This window comes from Bos mutus, chromosome 1 (genome assembly GCF_027580195.1).
Source record: "Bos mutus isolate GX-2022 chromosome 1, NWIPB_WYAK_1.1, whole genome shotgun sequence".
NCBI classification, from domain to species: domain Eukaryota; kingdom Metazoa; phylum Chordata; class Mammalia; order Artiodactyla; family Bovidae; genus Bos; species Bos mutus.
Genome location: NC_091617.1, coordinates 65,461,633 through 65,482,301, shown reverse-complemented (window position 1 = coordinate 65,482,301; position 20,669 = coordinate 65,461,633). Strand labels below are relative to the sequence as shown.

The window sequence follows — 20,669 nt, the reverse complement described above, 5'->3', positions numbered from 1 at the left end:
AAAACTAGGAATATATTTGGCTTTGAAGAGAGAAGGAAGCAGAATGTATTATCACTGGGCCCTAAACTAACACATAAATTTCCTTGGAATTGGAATTGCAACTTGCCTGAGTAATATTATTATCCCCCAAACTCTGTTTGAAAATAATCAGCTGAGCCTCTGGGCTCTTTATCCTTTATTGAGCTCTTTATGTGTTTGGACTGGATATCCTCCAGCGGGGTGTCACCCACAGGCTCAGTGTGAGAACAGGTTTCCAGGTCAATGATTAAAAACAATCATGTCCAAGTTTCCCCTTAGACTGTTGAAACTAAGCAACGCATATATTCCTCTTCCTCTTCCATTGCTGGTTTCTCAGTGGTAAAGAGAATGCCACTTGATCTAAGTTGCATCAGTTTTCCCCTACTTATTCAACTCCTCTTATTCTCTTTGCTCAGGAGCAAACTTCTTGGAAGCATTGCAGAGCAAGGCAGAAACAGCTGACCCTAGAAGCTTTAAAAGTCCCAAAAAGTTTTTACATCTTCCAGTTACCAGATAGTTATCAGATGAAATAAGCTGGTTCAAGAGGAAGGATTATTTTCTTTGCTTCATTATAGATTGCAATGTAGATCAGTACATCTCAACTGTGACTACAATTAGAATCAACTAGATACTTAAAAAATTTTAGATGCCACAGCCGTATCCCACAGAGATCCTGATTTATTTGGTTCTACATGGCATCCAAGGATCAGTCTTTTTAAAATTCTCAGGAAGCTTATTATATAACTGTGGGCACTATTTTTTTTAAGGCTTCTAACTTTATTCAGTTAATTTATCTACAATGTCTAGGGGAAACCCCTACAATAACACCTAATAGGTTTGCATGAGGACTAAATAAAATAGTCTGTGTATAGTGCTTACTCATGCTTTCCACGTGGAAGGCATCAGTGGTTATTAGTTTCCTTCACTGCACTTACCAAGAGCTATCAGCATAAGCAATCCTGGAACTCCAAAAGCCAATGCGTAGCAGTCCTTCCCAAAACACTGCACACCTCCTACAGGAAAAAACAGAACCAAATTAATCCTGAATCTTAAATTTTTGATGTTCTGTTCTGTAAGCTCAGGTTTTTGAGGTCATAGACATAGCCATCTTCTTTCCTCCCAACACCTAATCCATAATCCTTCTTTTGGGCCAGACAAATCAAGATTAAAAGAAATTCTCTCAGATTTTCAAACTCATATAAAAGGAGAAGGTGGACAGTAAGAAGCCGTGAACGGAATTCTGGCTGGGCAGAGTAAAGCTTATACAGAGGCCCTCAGAAAAGATCCCAACCTCTCAGCATGGGTGTGACAAATGTAGAAATCAAGCTCCCTGCATTGATGGAGAGGTAGAAGACTGAGAAGTATCTAGTCCGTTCCTCTGCCTGAAAAAAAAAAAAAAAAAAAAAGCCAAAACAGGACAAATCATCAGTTCAATGTGCCTCCTTGGTCCACCCCCCACCTCTTCAGACTCATTAAGAGATACAATTCAGATACTGTCTCCAAAGTATGTGAATGTCATATTAGATATTTTAACACATATCTTGCTGACCCAAAACAAACATTTCTCTATCTTTCACACCCTAGTACAATCATCTTTAACATTTTTTTACCCTTTTATATTGGCAAAAATGATCATCTTGTATACTATGTCTATGTACTGTGTCCTATAGTGTTTATTCTAGTATTAGTCTCTGTATTAAATTTGTTTCAGTAGGTTGAGAGTTCCTTTAGAGCAGAAAAAAAAAAAACATTATTTTCTGTAATCCTCACAAGCATCACTAGCATAGCACCTGTCTTATCTTAGATTCAGTAAATGTTTATTAAACTGAATTAAGTTAGTGAATGAGTGGCTGAGTTAAATAATAGATTTTGTGGAATGTGTCGTAGGAATAGGACTAGAATATGGAACAGTTGAGTAAATTGTTGATCAAACAGAATAATTTACCTAATGCTCATGGGAAGTCTGCCAGAGACTATTAAAGAAAGTCTGTGGGCTGGGCAGTGGCCAGTGGAAACTTGGAAGTGGGTTTGTCCTATTACTGAAATATCTTTGTGGAGCACTTACAAAATGAAGCAGCTTTCAAATAAAGTTGCTGACACTTTATTCATTATGCACTTCTGTGCTTCATTCTGACTCCCCCGACACATCAGCACAATCTCCATTTTCCATTTATGGTGTGTTCTGCTTCCTCTTCTGGTCCCCATTTAAACCTGCTCCATTCATCTATGTGTAGAATTCATTGTGCATAGAATCCCACTTGCCAGAGTTTGGTGATTTCTCTAAGGTGAGCAAGCAATTATAATCTATGAACCATTGGGTAGATAAAGAATATAAAATTAAAAAAAAGAATATAAAATAACCCACATGGTCTGAAAGGTTAGAGAAATGCAGGAAGACATGATACAGAGAAAGAACAAGAGTAAAAAACAAACATGATAAAAGAAACATGATAAATAGCTATAGAAGAGGGAATAATACATGAAGACTGTCAAAAAGGAAAACTGAGAGGTAAAAAGAGGAAGCTAGAAATGTTGGTTGATCTAAGAATAGAGTATTTTCCTTGCCTAGTTGTCACTGCTTCCTTAACAGGTATGTTTTTACCTTTATTCATACTGTCCCCCCATCCCCCATGGACAGTGGAAAGTGTCTAGGAAAAGAAGGAATGATCATCAAGACAGGATCATCTAAAGATATTCATTCTGTTTTATTCCAAATGGTCATTTTCTCCTTCATAGAATCCCAAAGCTAGAGATGCTTATATCATCTCCAAACTACTTATCACCTCCCATTCCCAAAGTGATGACCATGTAACTTCTTAAATACCTTAAGTGAGAGTGAACTCATTAATATTTGAAGTTTTTCCTTTCACCAAGTGAAAAGCTAACTTCCTATAGCTTTCTCTCATTGATCTTTGGTTTAATTACTGACATCCTTCCAATATCTATATAAAGGGAGTAACTCAGAAGGTAAAGAATCTGCCTGCAATGCAGGAGACATAGGTTTGATCCCTGGGTTGGGAAGATCCTCTGGAGAAAGAAATGGCAACCCACTCCAGTACTCTCACCTGGAAAATCCCATGGACAGGGATGCCTGGCGTGCTGCAGCCCATGGGGTCGCAAAGAGTTGGACACAACTGAGTGACTAAACAACAACTTCCAGTATCTATAGATAGTTATAATATTCTCTTTTAAGTCTTATCTTATCCAGTCTAAATATCTTCATTTCCATCAATTTTTCTTCCTAAGCTGCATCTTTTTAGTCCTGGTCATATTCCTTTGAAATGTTTCCATTTTTCTCTTCATTAATGATCAGTACTGAACCCAGCACTGAACACTACTCAGATATGTTCTAACTACTGGATCACTTCAGTCTTAGCAAATGGCTACCTGTCATTTAATGCCTGCTCTAATTCTTGAAAATACAGAAATGACAGGACTCTTACATGTTTTTCTTCAAATTGGTCTCCACCAAAAGCTGCCACACAGGGTTTGATACCTCCTGTCCCCAAAGCTATTAGACTCAGGCCGACCATTGACAGGACTCTGAAATGGAAATGTGAGAGTACTAACCATACTGATACTAAACACAACTGTAGAAATGGAATATAGAGCTATAAGAGAAAAAAATATGTGTACAAGGGCACGACCTCCTTCACATTTCTATATTGTGGGCACTTCCCAATGGCTTCCTCCTGGGAGAGACTCAGGAGCACTTATCTTCATAATCCTTGAGTTTCTGCCAGAAAGTATCATTACATGGGAAGATTTTGTCCCTGATAGTTTAATTTACCTCATGTGTACAACATATAGAAGCCGATACTCAAGGACCTCCAGAGTTAAGACTGTTCTCAGTATCATCATAGTCAAAGGGACATGTCAATAGAAAGACCTTGTGAACCTTTATCCCACATATTCTTAGTAACCACAAAATAAAATCTTAAGTTAGTCATAACTAATGGAAGAAATGTCAGTGATTTCTGATGGAACAACAATAATAAGGTATCTCAGTTCAGTTCAGTTCAGTTGCTCAGTCGTGTCTGACTCTTTGCGACCCCATGAATTGCAGCACGCCAGGCCTCCCTGTCCATCACCAACTCCCGGAGTTCACTCAGACTCACGTCCATCGAGTCGGTGATGCCATCCAGCCATCTCATCCTCTGTCGTCCCCTTCTCCTCCTGCCCCCAATCCCTCCCAGCATCAGAGTCTTTTCCAATGAGTCAACTCTTCTCATGAGGTGGCCAAAGTACTGGAGTTTCAGCTTCAGCATCAGTCCTTCCAAAGAAATCCCAGGGCTGATCTCCTTCAGAATGGACTGGTTGGATCTTCTTGCAGTCCAAGGGACTCTCAAGAGTCTTCTCCAACACCACAGTTCAAAAAGCATCAATTCTTCGGCACTCAGCTTTCTTCACAGTCCAACTCTCACATCCATACATGACCACTGGAAAAACCATAGCCTTGACTAGATGGAGCTTTGTTTGCAAAGTAATGTCTCTGCTTTTCAATATGCTATCTAGCTTGGTCATAACTTTCCTTCCAAGGAGTAAGCATCTTTTAATTTCATAGCTGCAGTCACCATCTGCAGTGATTTTGGAGCCCAGAAGAATAAAGTCTGACACTGTTTCCACTGTTTCCCCCTCTATTTCCCATGAAGTGGTGGGACTGGATGCCATGATCTTTGTTTTCTGAATGTTGAGCTTAAGCTAATATCCATTAAATCTCAAACAAAATTCTTAACTCAATGGAGAATACATGTCTAGCCACATTATAAACACAAATATATATAACCTGCTTCATGAACAAGTCTAATCCTCTCTGACTGAACCAACAAACGTCAGAGCCTATCAAGATTCTCTGGCATCATAAACATCAATAACTTAACAAAGAGGGACACAGCAACTGGAATATATGGAACTACACATAAATGGAAATAATTCAAGCTTTGAATATTAATTCTACAATATACTATAAAGAAGTATCATGGACATTTTTAAAAACTCTGTTAAAGTACAATGTGTGGATGGGTAAACAGGTGAAGGAATATGGAGGGCATGAAGATTTTCATGTCTTCAAGCATATGTAGAGCTTCTGTGAAAAGGATGCTAACTGAGCATTCTACAAGTCTCCAAATATTTAATAAAAACACATGAGCTCAGATAAATCAGGAAAGAGTTCAACTAGTTAAATATTTTTTCTTAACCAATTTGGTATAATAAAATAGTGACCCAGCAACCCCACTGCTGGGCATACACACTGAGGAAACCAGAATTGAAAGAGACACGTGTATCCCAATGTTCATCGCAGCACTGTTTATAATAGCCAGGACATGGAAGCAACCTAGACGTTCATCAGCAGATGAATGGATAAGAACACTGTGGTACATATACACAATGGAATATTACTCAGCCTAATGAGGTGGATGAAACTGGAGCCTATTATACAGAGTGAAGTAAGCCAGAAGGAAAAACACCAATACAGTATACTAACGCATATATATGGAATTTAGAAAGATGGTAACGATAACCCTATATGAGAGACAGCAAAAGAGACACAGATGTATAGAAGAGTCTTTTGGACTCTGTGGGAGAGGGAGAGGGTGGGATGATTTGGGGGAATGGCATGGAAACATGTATAATATCATATAAGAAACGAATCACCAGTTCAGGTTTGATACAGGATCCTTGGGGCTGGAGCACTGGGATGACCTGGAAGGATGGTATGGGAAGGGAGGTGGGAGGGGGGTTCAGAATGGGGAACACGTGTACGCCCGTGGTGGATTCATGTTGATGTGTGGCAGAACCAATACAATATTGTAAAGTAATTAGCCTCCAATTAAAATAAATATAAATTAAAAACAAATATGACCGCAAAAGGCAAAATACATATATATATAAATATAAAAAATAAAATAGTGAGTGAAGTCGCTCAGTCATGTCCAACTGTTTGTAACCCTGTGGACTGTAGGCCACCAGGCTCCTCCGTCCATGGGATTCTCCAGGCAGGAATACTGGAGTGGGTTGCCATTTCCTTCTCCAGGGGATCTTCCTGACTCAGGGATTGAACCCAGGTCTCCCGCATTGCAGGCAGATGCTTTAACCTCTGAGCCACCAGGGAAGCCCAGTAAAATAGTAGGTTGTAAAATAAAGAGACATCTCTAGTAAGATAGAGAAACATCTATAATGAATCCATGAAACATTTACCTGTCCAATGGAGGAAAGTGGTTCTTTTCCAATGAGGAGGTTTATGATTACATGATATCTACATGATTTACATGATTTTACTTACGTGTGTAACATTTGTCCCCCCAGTATTGGTAAGGCACCCATGGACTTAATCACATGGCCAAGCACATACACCAAGGAGAGATAGATGATTGTCCTGTTGAGAAAGTTAAATCAGTCAGTCTACAAACAGAATTCAGAGATTTGAGCAATACAGACTGAGTTCATACTGTTCTCAGTGCCAGGATAAATGGAGCAGGAGGAGGAAGGGGTGGAGGAGGAAAGAATTATATGAGAAATGCAAATATAAATAATAATGGCGAATGAAGCAAACAGACTAGAAAAAGGCACAGTAACTCTTCACCCTATAGCATTAGGGACATTCTTTTCTCATGCTTTCTGTTTTTTCCTACCTACCCCACACAGAGAATCCCTGATCTTGTACAGATATATCATGAACAGATTTGATCTGTAATGAGAGATAATGTTTTAAGAAAGGAGAACCAGAAGAACAGGATATGTTTGACCTCAGGTTTTTCCCCAAGGAATGAGAAAGAATCACATAAACAGGAAAATAAGGGAACAAAGAACTTTCTTTAAACACAGTCACTGGGATAAAGAGGTAAAGGGTTTAATTTGAATACTTAGGTTATTGTAATCCCCACCACAGTTTCCTCATGGACTATTTCGCAAGGGTAAGAAAGGAGCCAGGGCCTTTGAACATACTGTTCAGTGATACATAGCTCATGCAGTTGATAGGGACTTACTGTTATGTTGTTCTTTCTTTCTTTTTTAACTTTTTATTTTATATTGGAGTATATTATATTGGAGTATTTTATATTTTTTATTGGAGCATAGCCAACTAACATTGTTTCGGGGGCACAGCAAAGAAAGGGACTCATCCATACATATATGTGTATCCATTCCCCCCAAACGTTATATTGTTTTTCAAAAAAAGATCTGAATGACAACTAGTAAGTGAAAGAGTGAGGAATTCCAGTAGGAACCTGCGTTGAGATACACACACTGAAACACGGCATGCAATCAAATATACAATGTGTATTATGTGTATTGGGACACCAGAATTCTCTTTACATTTAAGTAGAATATTAGTACTAGAAGGAACCTTAGAAATTATATAGCTTACTTCTGCAAATTTTAAAGTACCATGTGCTAAAGTGGAATACAAAAAAATGGAATGAAGATAGCAAAGAGAGGCTGGAGATGCCAGAAACCTCAGGATGTGGATTTCTCATTCTAAATGCCAAATATTCCTAGGTTGGCTCACCAGGGAAAGGATCTTAGAGGGTTTATAATGGGAAATAGGAGATAAGAAAAAGGAAGGGACAGGCTTTCCTAAAAGGCCTTGTAGTGTCTTCTGTAGAAAAGTTTTCTTCATTGGAACAAAAAGAATGAATAGAAAGAAACGGAATAAAAAGTAACTGAGAAAAGGCCAGCTATTATGAACACAAAATAGATGATGTATGCTAAATCATCACAGAGAAAAAACAAAAGGAGTCTGAGCTGGAGTGATAGTCTGTGTTGGGAGATCAGGGCAATATCAGATTGTTGGACTAAACAAGTGAGAGAAGTGTAATTGCCTTAAAAGAAAAACAAGCCTACCTTCTAGGTAAAAGATTCAAGGAATTAGTCTAAAATATGAAGAATATAAGTGAGGAAGCTAACAGCAGAGAACTTTAACAGAAAAAGAGAGAAGTCAAGAGAGACTTGGAAATTCTGCATTTGAAATGCAGTTGTCATTGGGGATATTACAGTCCTAACCACAGGACAGAGATCTGCTTCAGACAGACTTCAGTCTTCCATTTGCAAATGAGGAAAGTGAAATGCACAGAAGTCAAAGGACATTTTTAAAGTGCCATGCTAATTAGGATTAGAATTAGGTCTAGAACTTCTTTCTTACAGTCTGCATTCTTTCAGTTTTATGAACAAGTTAATGTGGAAAAAGGAAAGGGGAAAGAAAGAAGTTTTAAATTTTATTTCTCCATAAGAATATAAAAAGCCAGAGACATTTTAAATTAGAGTTTAGGAACTGAGAAGGAGTATGTGCAATAGGCAGAGACCTACTGTGACAAAGGAAGAGACCTAACATAAAGAGGGTCAGCTCTGACTAGACAAAAAAGATAGGGGGAAGGATATGCTATAGACCCACTCAGAGAAAGAGGAAGTGTAGAAAAGACATCCAAAAGTATTTGGCAAAACACACTTAAGAGAGTGACTTTTAGTGATTGCCATGATCAGGAGACCAGACTGACAGGCACAGGTCACAGGTATAAACCAACACTAGGGACTATGACTAAAAATGTTATTCTTTCTTAAAAGCAACTTGGCATCAAAAATAGCATCTGAGCATGTAGTTAACCTTCTCAGTAGATACTTATAGAAACAGTAAAAAGCCAGTATCCATGTTTAAAAAGTTGTTTTTCATTGTGTATCTATTGGCTACTTTCTCCTACATGTAGCCCTGAAGGAAGTTTCACCTCTCTCCTGACACAGTGAGTTCCTTGTACAAAAGTCAGGGACCGTGGGTGCCCATTTTCTCTTAACAAAGCTAGGATTCTGGGACTTCATATAGAGGAAGTACCTTTAATATATGCTGTGTACTAAATTCAGAAAATTGTGGTCTGAAGGTCTGAGCAATGTTTCTAATGTTACAGGAAACTTTTCATCCTGAAGCTAACTTCTGAAGAAAAGGAAAGGAGTTTGAAATATTTGTTTGTTCATGTTTTTGTCATCATTGTCTTTGGACATGTGAGCTCACCACACCCCCACACATCCCTAAAGAACAAGTTATTCATGTTTTCTCCAACCCACTTTCCTCTGAAAGAGATACCTATTCATCCCTCAAAGAATTTTGTTATTTTAAAAGCAACCACAATACCCACAACAAAATAAGTCATCTTCACACCTGCCCACACCTACCCTGCCCACAGTCTTCTGCCTGTGTTCATCTGAGGGTGATATATTTACTAACTGAAATGTTTTTTGTGGGCCTCCTATGTACCAGGCACTGTTTTAAGTGCTGTGGATAAAAAACTATAAATGAGGCTGTTTTCTAAGTGTTTGGAAGAAGATATTAGATTCATATACACATAGTTATTATAAGAGAGAATTTGTCATGTGAGGGTGAAAAATACGGAGTTCAGAGAATATTAGATTAATTCTGGTTAGTGGTGAAAAGTAAGGGGCAGAGGATATTCCATTGCATAGGTGGCATGTGAACTGAGCCTTAAAGAGTTTGGATGTGGAAGGCTGGGGAAGAAAGAGATTTCATGAAGTAGAAACTATGCAAACAGACATGGAAAAGAGATGTTCCTGGCTATTATTAGGTAAATATTAGTATTTGGTTCATCTATTGGACATTCTTGAAAGGGAGTAAGTATGACAGTAAGAGCAGAAAGGTAAGTTGGATGAGATTAGTAGACAACGTGTAAGTAGAAATGTTTAGCAGGGTAGTAATGTGAATGGAGATTTCTTCTAGGAAAATTAATTTGACAGTAGTGCAAGGATTCAATTATGAACAACGATTATGGGAAACAATGAAAACGTCACACATATCCATTATAATAGTCCAGTTCAGAGCCTAAAGACAACCAAAACTAGAGTAGTTGTGACTCAGTGTTGAGGTAGGAGGAATATGAGACATAATATAGAAACAGAATTGGTAGAATTTAAAAGCTGATTGGATGCAGAAGTATAGGGAAGCTAGGAGAGAGGATAAGGTGGAATATCCAGGAGATAAATGCTAATGTGCAGTTACAATGCACACTTGGGGCTTGAGTGATAGGTTAAGATTATAGAGTTTGAGGAGACATCAGCATATAGCTAAAACTGACACACAGAACTTGCTAAGGGAAAATCTGGAGAAAGGGAAAAGGGTAAAAGGTATACACTGGGGAAATGCCTACATTCAGGAAAGAGTGAAGTAAACAAGAAGCAAAAAAAAAAAAAAACAGCCAAATTTGGAAGAATCCAAAAAAGTAAAAGAACCAGAAAATACAGTGTTAGAGAAGCCCAGGAAGTTTCAAGAATATAGGAGCAATAAACAGACTAAAATGCTCAACATGAATAAGAATTTACAAAAGATCACTCAGTTTGATGGCATCATTACCAGTGATCTTAGAAAGAGGAATTTCAATAGGATAAAAAGATGACTTATACTATTATTGCACTTACCATAATCTGTTCTGTATTAAAGCTAGTTGACCATGAGCAATGTGAAGCAGGTATTATGTCTTATCTGCTTATCCCTCACAGTTCTTTGGACAAATAGAAGCTGCTCAATAAACATGAATTGTATTAAAATCAATGAAATTAAATTGAATCTAACTGGATTATATTGCACTGCACTGTATTATTCTGCCCTAAGATGTCACCACCCTTATGGCAGAAAGTGAAGAAGAACTGCCAGTCCAGGTTCAATGCACGATACTGGATGCTTGCGGCTAGTGCACTGGGACGACCCAGAGGGATGGTATGGGGAGGGAGGAGGGAGGAGGGTTCAGGATGGGGAGCACATGTTTACCTGTGATGGATTCATTTTGATATTTGGCAAAACTAATACAATTATGTAAAGTTTAAAAATAAAATAAAATAAAAAAAGAGCCTCTTGATAAAAGTGAAAGAAGAGAGTAAAAAAGTTGGCTTAAAGCTCAACATTCAGAAAACGAAGATCATGGCATCTGGTCCCATCACTTCATGCAAATAGATGGAGAAACAGTGGAAACAGTGGCTGACTTTATTTTGGGGGGCTCCAAAATCACTACAGATGGTGACTGCAGCATGAAATTAAAAGACGCTTACTCCTTGGAAGAAAAGTTATGACCAACCTAGACAGCATATTAAAAAGCAGAGACATTACTTTGTCAACAAAGGTCCATCTAGTCAAGGCTATAGTTTTTCCAGTGGTCATGTATGGATGTGGGAGTTAGACTATAAAGAAAGCTGAACGCTGAAGAATTGATGCTTTTGAACTGTGGTGTTGGAAAAGACTCTTGAGAGTCGCTTGGACTGCAAGGAGATCCAACCAGTCCATCCTAAAGGAGATCAGTCCTGGGTGTTCATTGGAAGGACCGATGTTGAAGATGAAACTCCAGTACTTTAGCCACCTGATGCAAAGAGCTAACTCATTTGAAAAGATCCTGATGTTGGGAAAGATTGAGGGCAGGAAGAGAAGGAGATGACAGAGGATAAGATAGTTGGATGGCATCACCGACTCAACGGACATGGGTTTGGGTGGACTCTGGGAGTTGGTGATGGACCAGGAAGCCTGGTGTGCTGCGGTTCATGGGGTTGCAAAGAGTCAGACATGACCAAGCGACTGAACTGAACTGAAGGAGTGATAATGAAGAGTGTGGAAGGAAGGCAACAAATATTAAGTGATTCTTTTAAATTTTTGCAGGTAGTGACAATAAGACAAAGAAGATAGAAAAAGAAAGGTTAATAATATTTTTTTGTTTACAGCCATAAGATATTTGCCATTATTTCTAGGACAAGACTACCTCTGAAGAAGAATTTGAAGGCAAGAGATGGCAATATTGAGGGTACAAAGATACCAATGAGAGTGACCTAGGTGATGGTGATACATATGTAAAAATTCATCCAGTTGTACATTTAAGCCTTTCAGATTTGTATACTTTATTTAAGTTATACATCAATAAAAACAAATTCAAAATAATTAAAATTACCTCATGAAGGATTGAGATTGAGGGTACAAGGAGAGATGGCCAAATTTCCTCTGAAATAGTCAGGAAGCTATTGTTTACCAAATCCCAGAGCTATACTTTTTACAAGGCAGTCATTTTAAAAATAAATTAAAATACTATAAATACGAATCTTTTATTCTGTAACTGAATGAAGACCATACCATGGCTTATGCTTTTTTCTGCATATAATGCCATCCTTCTGTCTGGATGGACTTGGTGACTACTACTACATAAGGAGCACACATAGACCTCAGGCACGTGCCATCTCTCTCCCAAGAAACTATTTAGTACTGTGTTGTGGCTGTAGCACTACATTAGGTGCTGAATAAATACTTTAGAATAATGGATATATCTAGCCCAAAGTGAGATAGAAACCAGTGTTTACTAAAGAGGATTCCTTGGAACACTCGGTCTACAAGATACCCTGAAAAAATATTCCACAGTCAAACAAGTTTGGGAAATGCTACATATTATAACCTTCTCTGGAGAAGGCAATGGCACCCCACTCCAATATTCTTGCCTGGCAAATCCCATGGACAGAGGAGCCTGGTAGGGTGCAGTCCATGGGATCGCTAAGAGTCCGAAACGACTGAGTGACTTCACTTTCACTTTCATGCATTGGAGAAGGAAATGGCAACCCACTCCAGTGTTCTTGCCTGGAGAATCCCAGGGACAGGGGAGCCTGATGGGCTGCCGTCTATGGGGTCACACAGAGTCAGCCACGACTGAAGCGACTTAGCAGCAGCAGCAGCATAACCGTCTCTTGGAGATTTTATAATATTAATTAGCATGTTAAACGGAGAAGGCAATGGCAACCCACTCCAGTGTTCTTGCCTGGAGAATCCCAGGGATGGGGGAGCCTGGTGGGCTGCCATCTATGGAGTCGCACAGAGTCAGACACAACTGAAGCGACTTAGCAGCAGCAGCAGCAGCATGTTAAAGGCTCTAAGAAGTCATGCAGTAAAGATACCTTTTTAGCTTTATTCATTCTAGCATTTTCCCAAACTTATTTGACTATGAGAGCTTTATGTTCCTACATAACATTCTTTAGATCCTATACAACAAATTTTCAACAGAATGCACTTTGAGACATGCTAATTTAGACAATTCTGTAGATGACAACTCCACAGAAAATACCTGAGTGATGGATACCTGAGATCCATCTCTGTCCCATGAGAATGATATTATAGATGACAACTATAACATTATCCCCAAACATCTCTTGGTGCTATTTTTAGGGACTTAAAAGATATTGAAATGAATAGACTATTAGTCTAACTCATGAAAATATTTATTATAGTTTTAAGAAAGAACCTACAGAAGGAGATTAGAAAAGAGAATCAGAGATGGTAAAAGAGCTGAAAATAGGGATTTTATAAGAAGATACTAAAAGAGTTGAAATGACTCAATCTGGAGGAGAGATGGATAGTATATAAAATAACAACATTTAATTATACATTTTCTTGTGGGTAGCCATCTTACCACCTGAGATCAGAACAAGAATTGGTCTTAAACTTCAGAACAGAAGATTAAAATTAAATACAAGAAAAAAAATAAAAATATTGGAAAAACTGATAATGAAGAGATAAAACCTTTCTATATTGTCAGTCTGACAGAGATTCTTATTTATCATGGATGACACAAGTATATTCTTGCTTGGAAGCAAGAGGCTAGAAGAGATATCTCTGCATGTTTAATCTGTGAAGCTTCTTGGAAATGTAACCTCCCATCATCCTTACTTGAATTTTCCCAACCATGAGTCAGCAATGGCTGCTCCCAGGATGGGAGTGAAGTAACAGAGGCTGCTGAAGGCGTGGTACACAGATGTGGAAGTGTTTTCACTCCAATGCAGGAAATACAGGAAATACAGGGTCAGCACAGCTAAAGCAAAAAAAAAAATGAGAGACAAAACAAGGTAGATATATTAAAATTATTTATGGGGGCAAAGAGCATTTGATAGGGTCTTTGCAGGTGATCTTGATCTTCAGCACTCCTATCAGTAGTAACTTCTGAGCAGCAGAAGCAGGGTCCCTCGGAGTTGTGAGGGTGAAAGGGGCTTTGCTTAGTGTGTGTGTGTGTTACTCAGTCACGTCCAACTCTTTGTGACCCCATGGACTGAAGCCCATCAGGCTTCTCTGTCCATGGAATTCTCCAGGCAGGAATACTGGAATGGGTTGCCATTTCCTTCTCCCACGTATCTTCCCAACCCAGGGATTACACCACGGTCTCCCGCATTGCAGGCAGATGCTTTATGGACTGAGCCACTGCAATACACCTCCCTTCAGTCTTCATGCACATAGCATCATTTAGGCCAACCTGAAAGATAACATGGCCTGATGTTATCTTTATCTAATATCTAATAATCCTTCCTTCTCCTTCCCAGCAACAATATAATCCATAGGCCTAAGGAACAAAAATTAACAATGGAATGCTGATGATGAGTTTTTCCACTTATATTCTCATAGGCTGTATTCTGGTTTCCACTACTCTTTTTTGTTCTTGGCCTGTATGAGTTAGAAGGTGAAATCCCACCAGGCATTTTTTGGAAGTCTTCGCCAAAGGCAAGGACCAGCTGGATGAAGGTAAAGAGTAGATAAGAGAAATAAGTGCATATAAGACAGATTGTTACAAACATGGGGTGAGAGTGAGTGGAGAAAAGTAGGATTGGGAGACACAAAATTACCTTTCATGCCATAATAGGAAAAGCGCTCACAGAATTCATTCACCACAATGAAGACAATACTCAGTGGATAGTTGGAGCCACAGATTTTCTAGGAAACAAAAAGACACTGGTTCAAGCATGAACAATATTTCCCTATTTAGATCATTATACTGTTTTGCAACAGAAAAAACCATTAAGTCACCATGATAGGTCATGTGAAGAAGCAATGGTCCCTACTCTTCATGAAATAGCCAGTATCCTACTAAAAGTGCTTGCATTGCTGATTTAGCAGTCAAACAAGCTATTCTGAATATTCCTTTGTCCCTCAAACATTTAATATGGAGCTGCTCAGGCACTTCTTGATATAGACACTAGGACCTGTTCATCTTCCCACAGGTACTAAATGGAAAGCCTGGGGCACTGGGGAAGAGAATAATGATCCTTATTTCTAGGAACATAACAAAGAGTTGGCCTCTGGAACACTTGATGTCCAGGTAGTTACACTCAGATGTCAGTACCCTGCTTAGCTCTACGGTGTGGATTAACCTTTCTGTCCCCACTTGCCCCATTCACTGTGATGGGAGGAATCCTAGCAATATGAAGGCTTCCTTCCAGGAACAGAGCCCAATACAAATTGTTAAAGATTAAGATGATTGATCACCGTAAACTTTGGCAGAGATTTCTTAAGCCTTTTCAAATTAAATGTCCATTTGTTCTATGAAACAGATTCTATAATATTTTCATGCTAATCCTTTTGGGCATTAAAAGGACTATGCTATTGCATGCACTATATCAGTCAGAATAAAAGGAATATCACGTTTTACTTCAAATCCCTCTCATTACGATAGCCCAACATGAGAAAGGGATGGAGATACGTGGCCTTGGTTCAATCAAATCATGAGATTTTTTATTACCTTTCCTTATTCATAAGATATACATGCATTTTTGTAAGTAGCCTCAAATTATTTGGGACCAGAAGATATACAACTAAATAAATGATTGATAAATTAATGTGTTCATTTTTTTTATCCACATAGATATATATGGATATACATAAACAACCCTCCAAAGTATTAATATGCATTAATGTATGATAAAAAAAACTTTCTTAAAAGACACAGTGAATAGTCTTCTTACTTTCCCGGTTCACAGCTTGAGAATTATACAGCCTGAAGTTTGGTTAACACGGCTTCTATTAGCTATGTAACACTGTCACTGACTGTGTTAACGTACTGCTCCAGGCCATGTCACTAAACCTGGCTTTATACTTCAGTTTTGTTATTCCAAAGAAACTACCCACCTCTAGAATACTGCTACTTCTTTGCTTGTAAGTAAGAATTAAGTAAATACTGGCTAGTATTACTATACCCTCTCTACTTAACAGGATTTTGATATGAGGATTAAAAAATAAATGGGAAATGTTTTAACAAGTATTAATATATAAAGTAAAACGTTATTACTTCCCTGTTTCTCTGTCCTTTCGCCCACTGTAAACTGAAACACAATAACAGAGACTAGATCTATTCTAAAACTTCTCTTGGTGTGCAGCATAGACTCTGTGTACAGGGGAAACTAAAGGCTGAAGTTTTGGAGGTTTTTTGGTAAATAAAGAACAATCACACACAGTTCTCCAGAAAGGAGTACTTGCCAAGTTTCCCTGGACATGCAAAGTGCTTTTTTTTCCACCCCAGAGAAATTCAGAATATACAATGAAATAGAGCCAAGTCCGGGATATCCACTGAAGAACTCTGACCACCGCCTTCTGCTGCTTCCTCTCCTTCAGAAACTCCTGTTTAGATCTGGTTTATAGGTTCATTCTAACTCCAAGAGAGAAGAGTTTTTAATACTCTAATACAGCTCAGCCTGAAGCTCCAGGGGCCAAGGAGGAGAACCAACAGAGTACGTCTGTTCCTGTCAGAGGCAGAGATGAATCCCAGGACTCACCGGAGATGGCTTCTCTGGAAAGCTGGGGGGTCGAGGCGGTACCTCTTCAGTGGAGACAGGTAAAAAAAGAGTTTCCTTGGAATCATTTTTCTGGAAAGGATTCATGGCTGGCTCCTCTCTCTCTCTTCAAGCATTTGGCTTTGGTAGGCAGTTGGGACAGCTGCCAGGCTACTGTGAAAAGGGGGACTGGGAGGGGAAGAGGGGGTGGCTTCAGCAACCAGTTTTAACCCTGTGGGTGTCGGGCTTAAGTAGCTTCTTACGAAGCAGAAAGCTATATGGAAAAAACAAAAACTATTGGGTCTCAGAGACTAGTTTAAAAGAATGTTTATGTAAAAGGTAAAGCACGGGGAAGTGAGATACTGTAAAATGCTGGAGAACTGCACATGAGTGAAAAGTAGTTAGAAATATAATGCCTAGAACATAGACTGGAGCACAGATTTAAACACTGATTTCAGAGTAATAATAGCTGCCATTTATCACACACCAATTGTGTATATGTGTGTGTGTGTGTGTATACACACATATATTATCTTTATGTTCTTATTCTTACTACCATCCTCACTTTACAGGAACTAATGTCTCAAGAGATTGCAATTTTTCCAAAGTCATGTGGCCATCAAGTGGCAGATCTGGAATTTTCACTATGGTGTTATGGATAGATTAGTATCAGTAATGCCTGTGGTTATTACTTAGGAATGGAAGCTATGGAAATAGAAACATAGGAATGTAGGAGAATTGAAATGCATTGAAAAGGGAAAGTTATCTCTAAAGTGAATTTGGAGAAATACAAAAAAAATGTTAATTTTTGGTTTTCAACATAGTAAAGTTCAACTGGAAATGTCTTATAAGCAATTAAAAAGGTGGAGCTAAAGAAAACAAAAAGAAAAGTTCAGTGATATACATTCGGGAATCATTCTTCTTTTAAAATTCATTCTCTGTGTTGTAACTTTCTTACTTCAAGATAAACCTATCCTTTCATCTGTAAATAAAATTTGATTTGTGTAAAAATTATGAACCAGTTATTTTCTAGGTACTATTACAAACACCATTTTTCTTAATATTCAGTGAATGGACTTCCAAATGACTCCAGAATACTTTTAGTTCTTATCAGAGGAAGAACAGGATCAGACATGACTGTTAAATAATTATTATTTTTGCAAAGTCAAAGAGGTAAAAGAACAAAACAGTATGGCGCCCATTTAGTTGTCAGTCAAATGGAAAAGGAAAGAATGGCTAGAGAGAAATAAGACAAATAAGGACTAAACCAAAAAAGAAGTCAGGAAATAGGAGAATGCATTATTTTATTTTAGAATATGAGAACCTATGATTCTATCCCTCATAAAATTCTTACATTACCTACTTGAGTAATCTATTGACAAATAAGACCAGGATAAACTCTACTCTTTCCTCCCTAAACTCTATCTCAGACTTTGACCATGTTTCTTTCTCAGCTTCTGTTACACTCCTCATCCTGTTTCTCTCCCGTCAACCTTTACCCAAAGAGCCCAGCTTCATTTCTGCTTGTGACATTAATGATTAAGCTGTAGTTATTCTTTCAGAAAGTACTGCCCTTTCTGACCTAGTTTGGTTAATGACTGGATACAAAACAAATGAACAGTCAGAAGTTACTAGCCAAGTTAACCACTAGAGGCACAGATGCCTTTAAGATCTAATTATATCAATGGCTCCTCCTGCTCTGGCCCTGTACCTCTGAAATAGCATTTGATATAGCAGAGCAGATGGAATAGCACCTGTATGCAAGGCACCAACTCATTCGTGCTCATAGGTGCCCTAAATACCAAACTTTAGCGTGTTGGCATTGGATCTTTGATACTTGTTTGTTTAAGTGAAATTTTTCATTGATTATGGCAATACAATGCTAAGCATTCATAGAATCAAATAATACCAGAGATGGAAGAAATCCTAATCTTGTGGCATGTAAACTTCCCTGATGATAAAAATCACTTATGGATATTTATATATATTTATATTTGTACATGTACTTATGTATCAATATATAAATTTCCAGGGTGACACACACACACACAAATCTAAAGAGGTAGCTAAGAACTTGTATTTTTAACAAGCATCTCTGGTAATTCTTATATTAGGGATTTGGTGAACACTGGTTTGAAATCCCTCTGCTAATCTAGCCTGAAGAATATTACAGATGAGCTCAGACTAGAATCCCAGACTCTAAGACCTATTCTAGAGCCTTTTCTATTTTATCAAGATGCTTCTTGTATAGCATCATTTTTGCTAAGTTGAAATCAGAAAGATAAAAGGGAAAAAAATCAAAGAAAAAAGCAATTCATTAACAGAAATGAGTAAAAACTCTTCACAGATAAAAAAGAATAATAGAGTAAAATAATCTAAAATATCAATTATGAGTAAAAATATTTGTGACTCAATGATTATGACAGAAGAGAGTGATATTTTACAGTCATGTACAGAAAGGAGGCTGAAAGTCTCAAATGATAGATACTTATATAGTCATAGAGAAGAGGCAAATATGAAATTAAAAGAGGACATGTTTAGCAAACTATGAATACAAAATCATCACATAAAAAGACTGTATTTAAATATCAGCAAAAACAAATAGAAAAGGTAATTTTAAAATTATACCAGCTCTAATAGCATAAAACATACCTCGGAATAAATCTATTGAAAGATGTTTAAGACATCAATACATGCTACAATTAAAAAATAAGTTAAAAAAGACATCAGTATTAAACACTCTAAAACATTATTGAAAGAAATTAAAGACCTAAATAAATGGAGAGACATACCATACTCATGATTTGGAAGACTCAGTAAGATGTCAGCAATCCCCAAATCAATCTATAGTTGCAACAAAAAAATCCAACAGGTTTTGTGAATGTAGAAAATTAAAGGTTGATTTTTAAAATTCATATGGAGATGCAGAAATCTAAGAACAGCAAGGCAATCTTGAAGAACAATAATGGAGGATTTGTATTATCCAGTAGGAAATCTATTATAAAGCTATAGTAATTATAACAGAGTGGAAATGACACAAAGATAAATAAGGCAACCAATGCAACAGAACAGAGTTCAGAAAAAGACCCACACACATACTTTGGCTTTATTTAGGCCAAACATGATACAGCAGTGTCATGGGACAATGACAAATGGGACAAATGACTATTTTCAATTAAAAAAAATACCATCTGGATACTCATATGGAAAAAAATGTTTACCTTTATCTTACATCATGAATAAAAACCATAAAAGAAAATAATATATAGATTACATTAATATTCAGTTCAATTTTGTCACTCAGCCGTGTCCAACTATTTGTGACCCCATGGACTACAGCACGCCAGGTTTCCCTGTCCATCATCAACTCCCAGAGCTTGCTCAGACTCATGTCCATCGAGTCGGTGATGCCATCCAACCATATCATTCTCTGTCATCCCCTTCTCCTGCTTTCAATCTTTCCCAGCATCAGGGTCTTTTCAAATGAGTCAGCTCTTCCCATCAGGTGGCCAAAGTATTGGAGTTTCAACTTCAGCATCAATCCTTCCAATGAATATTCAGGACTGATCTCTAGGATTGACTGGTTGGATCTCCTTACCGTCCAAGGGACTCTCAAGAGCCTTCTCCAACACCACAGTTCAAAAGCATTAGCTCTTCGGTGCTCAGCTTTCCTTATGGTCCAACTGTCAAATACATGACTACTTGAAAAACCATAGCTTTGACTAGATGGACCTTTGTCAGCAAAGTGATGTCTCTGCTTTTTAATACACTGTCTAGGTTGGTCATATAGAGAGATTAGATTAATTCTACATAGATTACAGATCTGTTGAAGTTAAAAAAAAATACAGCTTTTAGAGGACAATGTAAGAGAATATCTTTTGGACTGATTAAACCAAGATTTCATTTTTTAAGCTAAGATTCTTTTATTTTTTTTTTCTAATTTTATTTTATTTTTAAACTTTACATAACTGTATTAGTTTTGCCAAATATCAAAATGAATCCGCCACAGGTATACATGTGTTCCCCATCCCGAACCCTCCTCCCTCCTCCCTCCCCATACCATCCCTCTGGGCCGTCCCAGTGCACCAGCCCCAAGCATCCAGCAT

At 37.9% G+C, this 20,669-nt stretch overlaps 1 protein-coding gene across 2 annotated transcripts in view; it reads right to left on the bottom strand.

The window, feature by feature from the left end:
- Positions 1 to 16,730, bottom strand: part of SLC15A2 (solute carrier family 15 member 2) — a 44,663-nt gene extending 27,933 nt beyond the window's left edge. The window contains exons 1-7 of one of the 2 annotated variants that reach the window (XM_014477473.2): positions 16,567 to 16,730; positions 14,644 to 14,731; positions 13,700 to 13,841; positions 6,302 to 6,394; positions 3,462 to 3,561; positions 1,310 to 1,400; positions 954 to 1,031 (exon numbers count right to left, since the gene is read on the bottom strand). In XM_014477473.2, the coding sequence (XP_014332959.2) occupies positions 954 to 1,031; positions 1,310 to 1,400; positions 3,462 to 3,561; positions 6,302 to 6,394; positions 13,700 to 13,841; positions 14,644 to 14,731; positions 16,567 to 16,671 (697 nt within the window). In that variant the 5' untranslated portion in view covers positions 16,672 to 16,730. The remainder of the gene's footprint in view (positions 1 to 953; positions 1,032 to 1,309; positions 1,401 to 3,461; positions 3,562 to 6,301; positions 6,395 to 13,699; positions 13,842 to 14,643; positions 14,732 to 16,566) is intronic. The other variant, XM_014477474.2, reaches the window with a different exon arrangement.
- Positions 16,731 to 20,669: the final 3,939 nt, after the last annotated feature.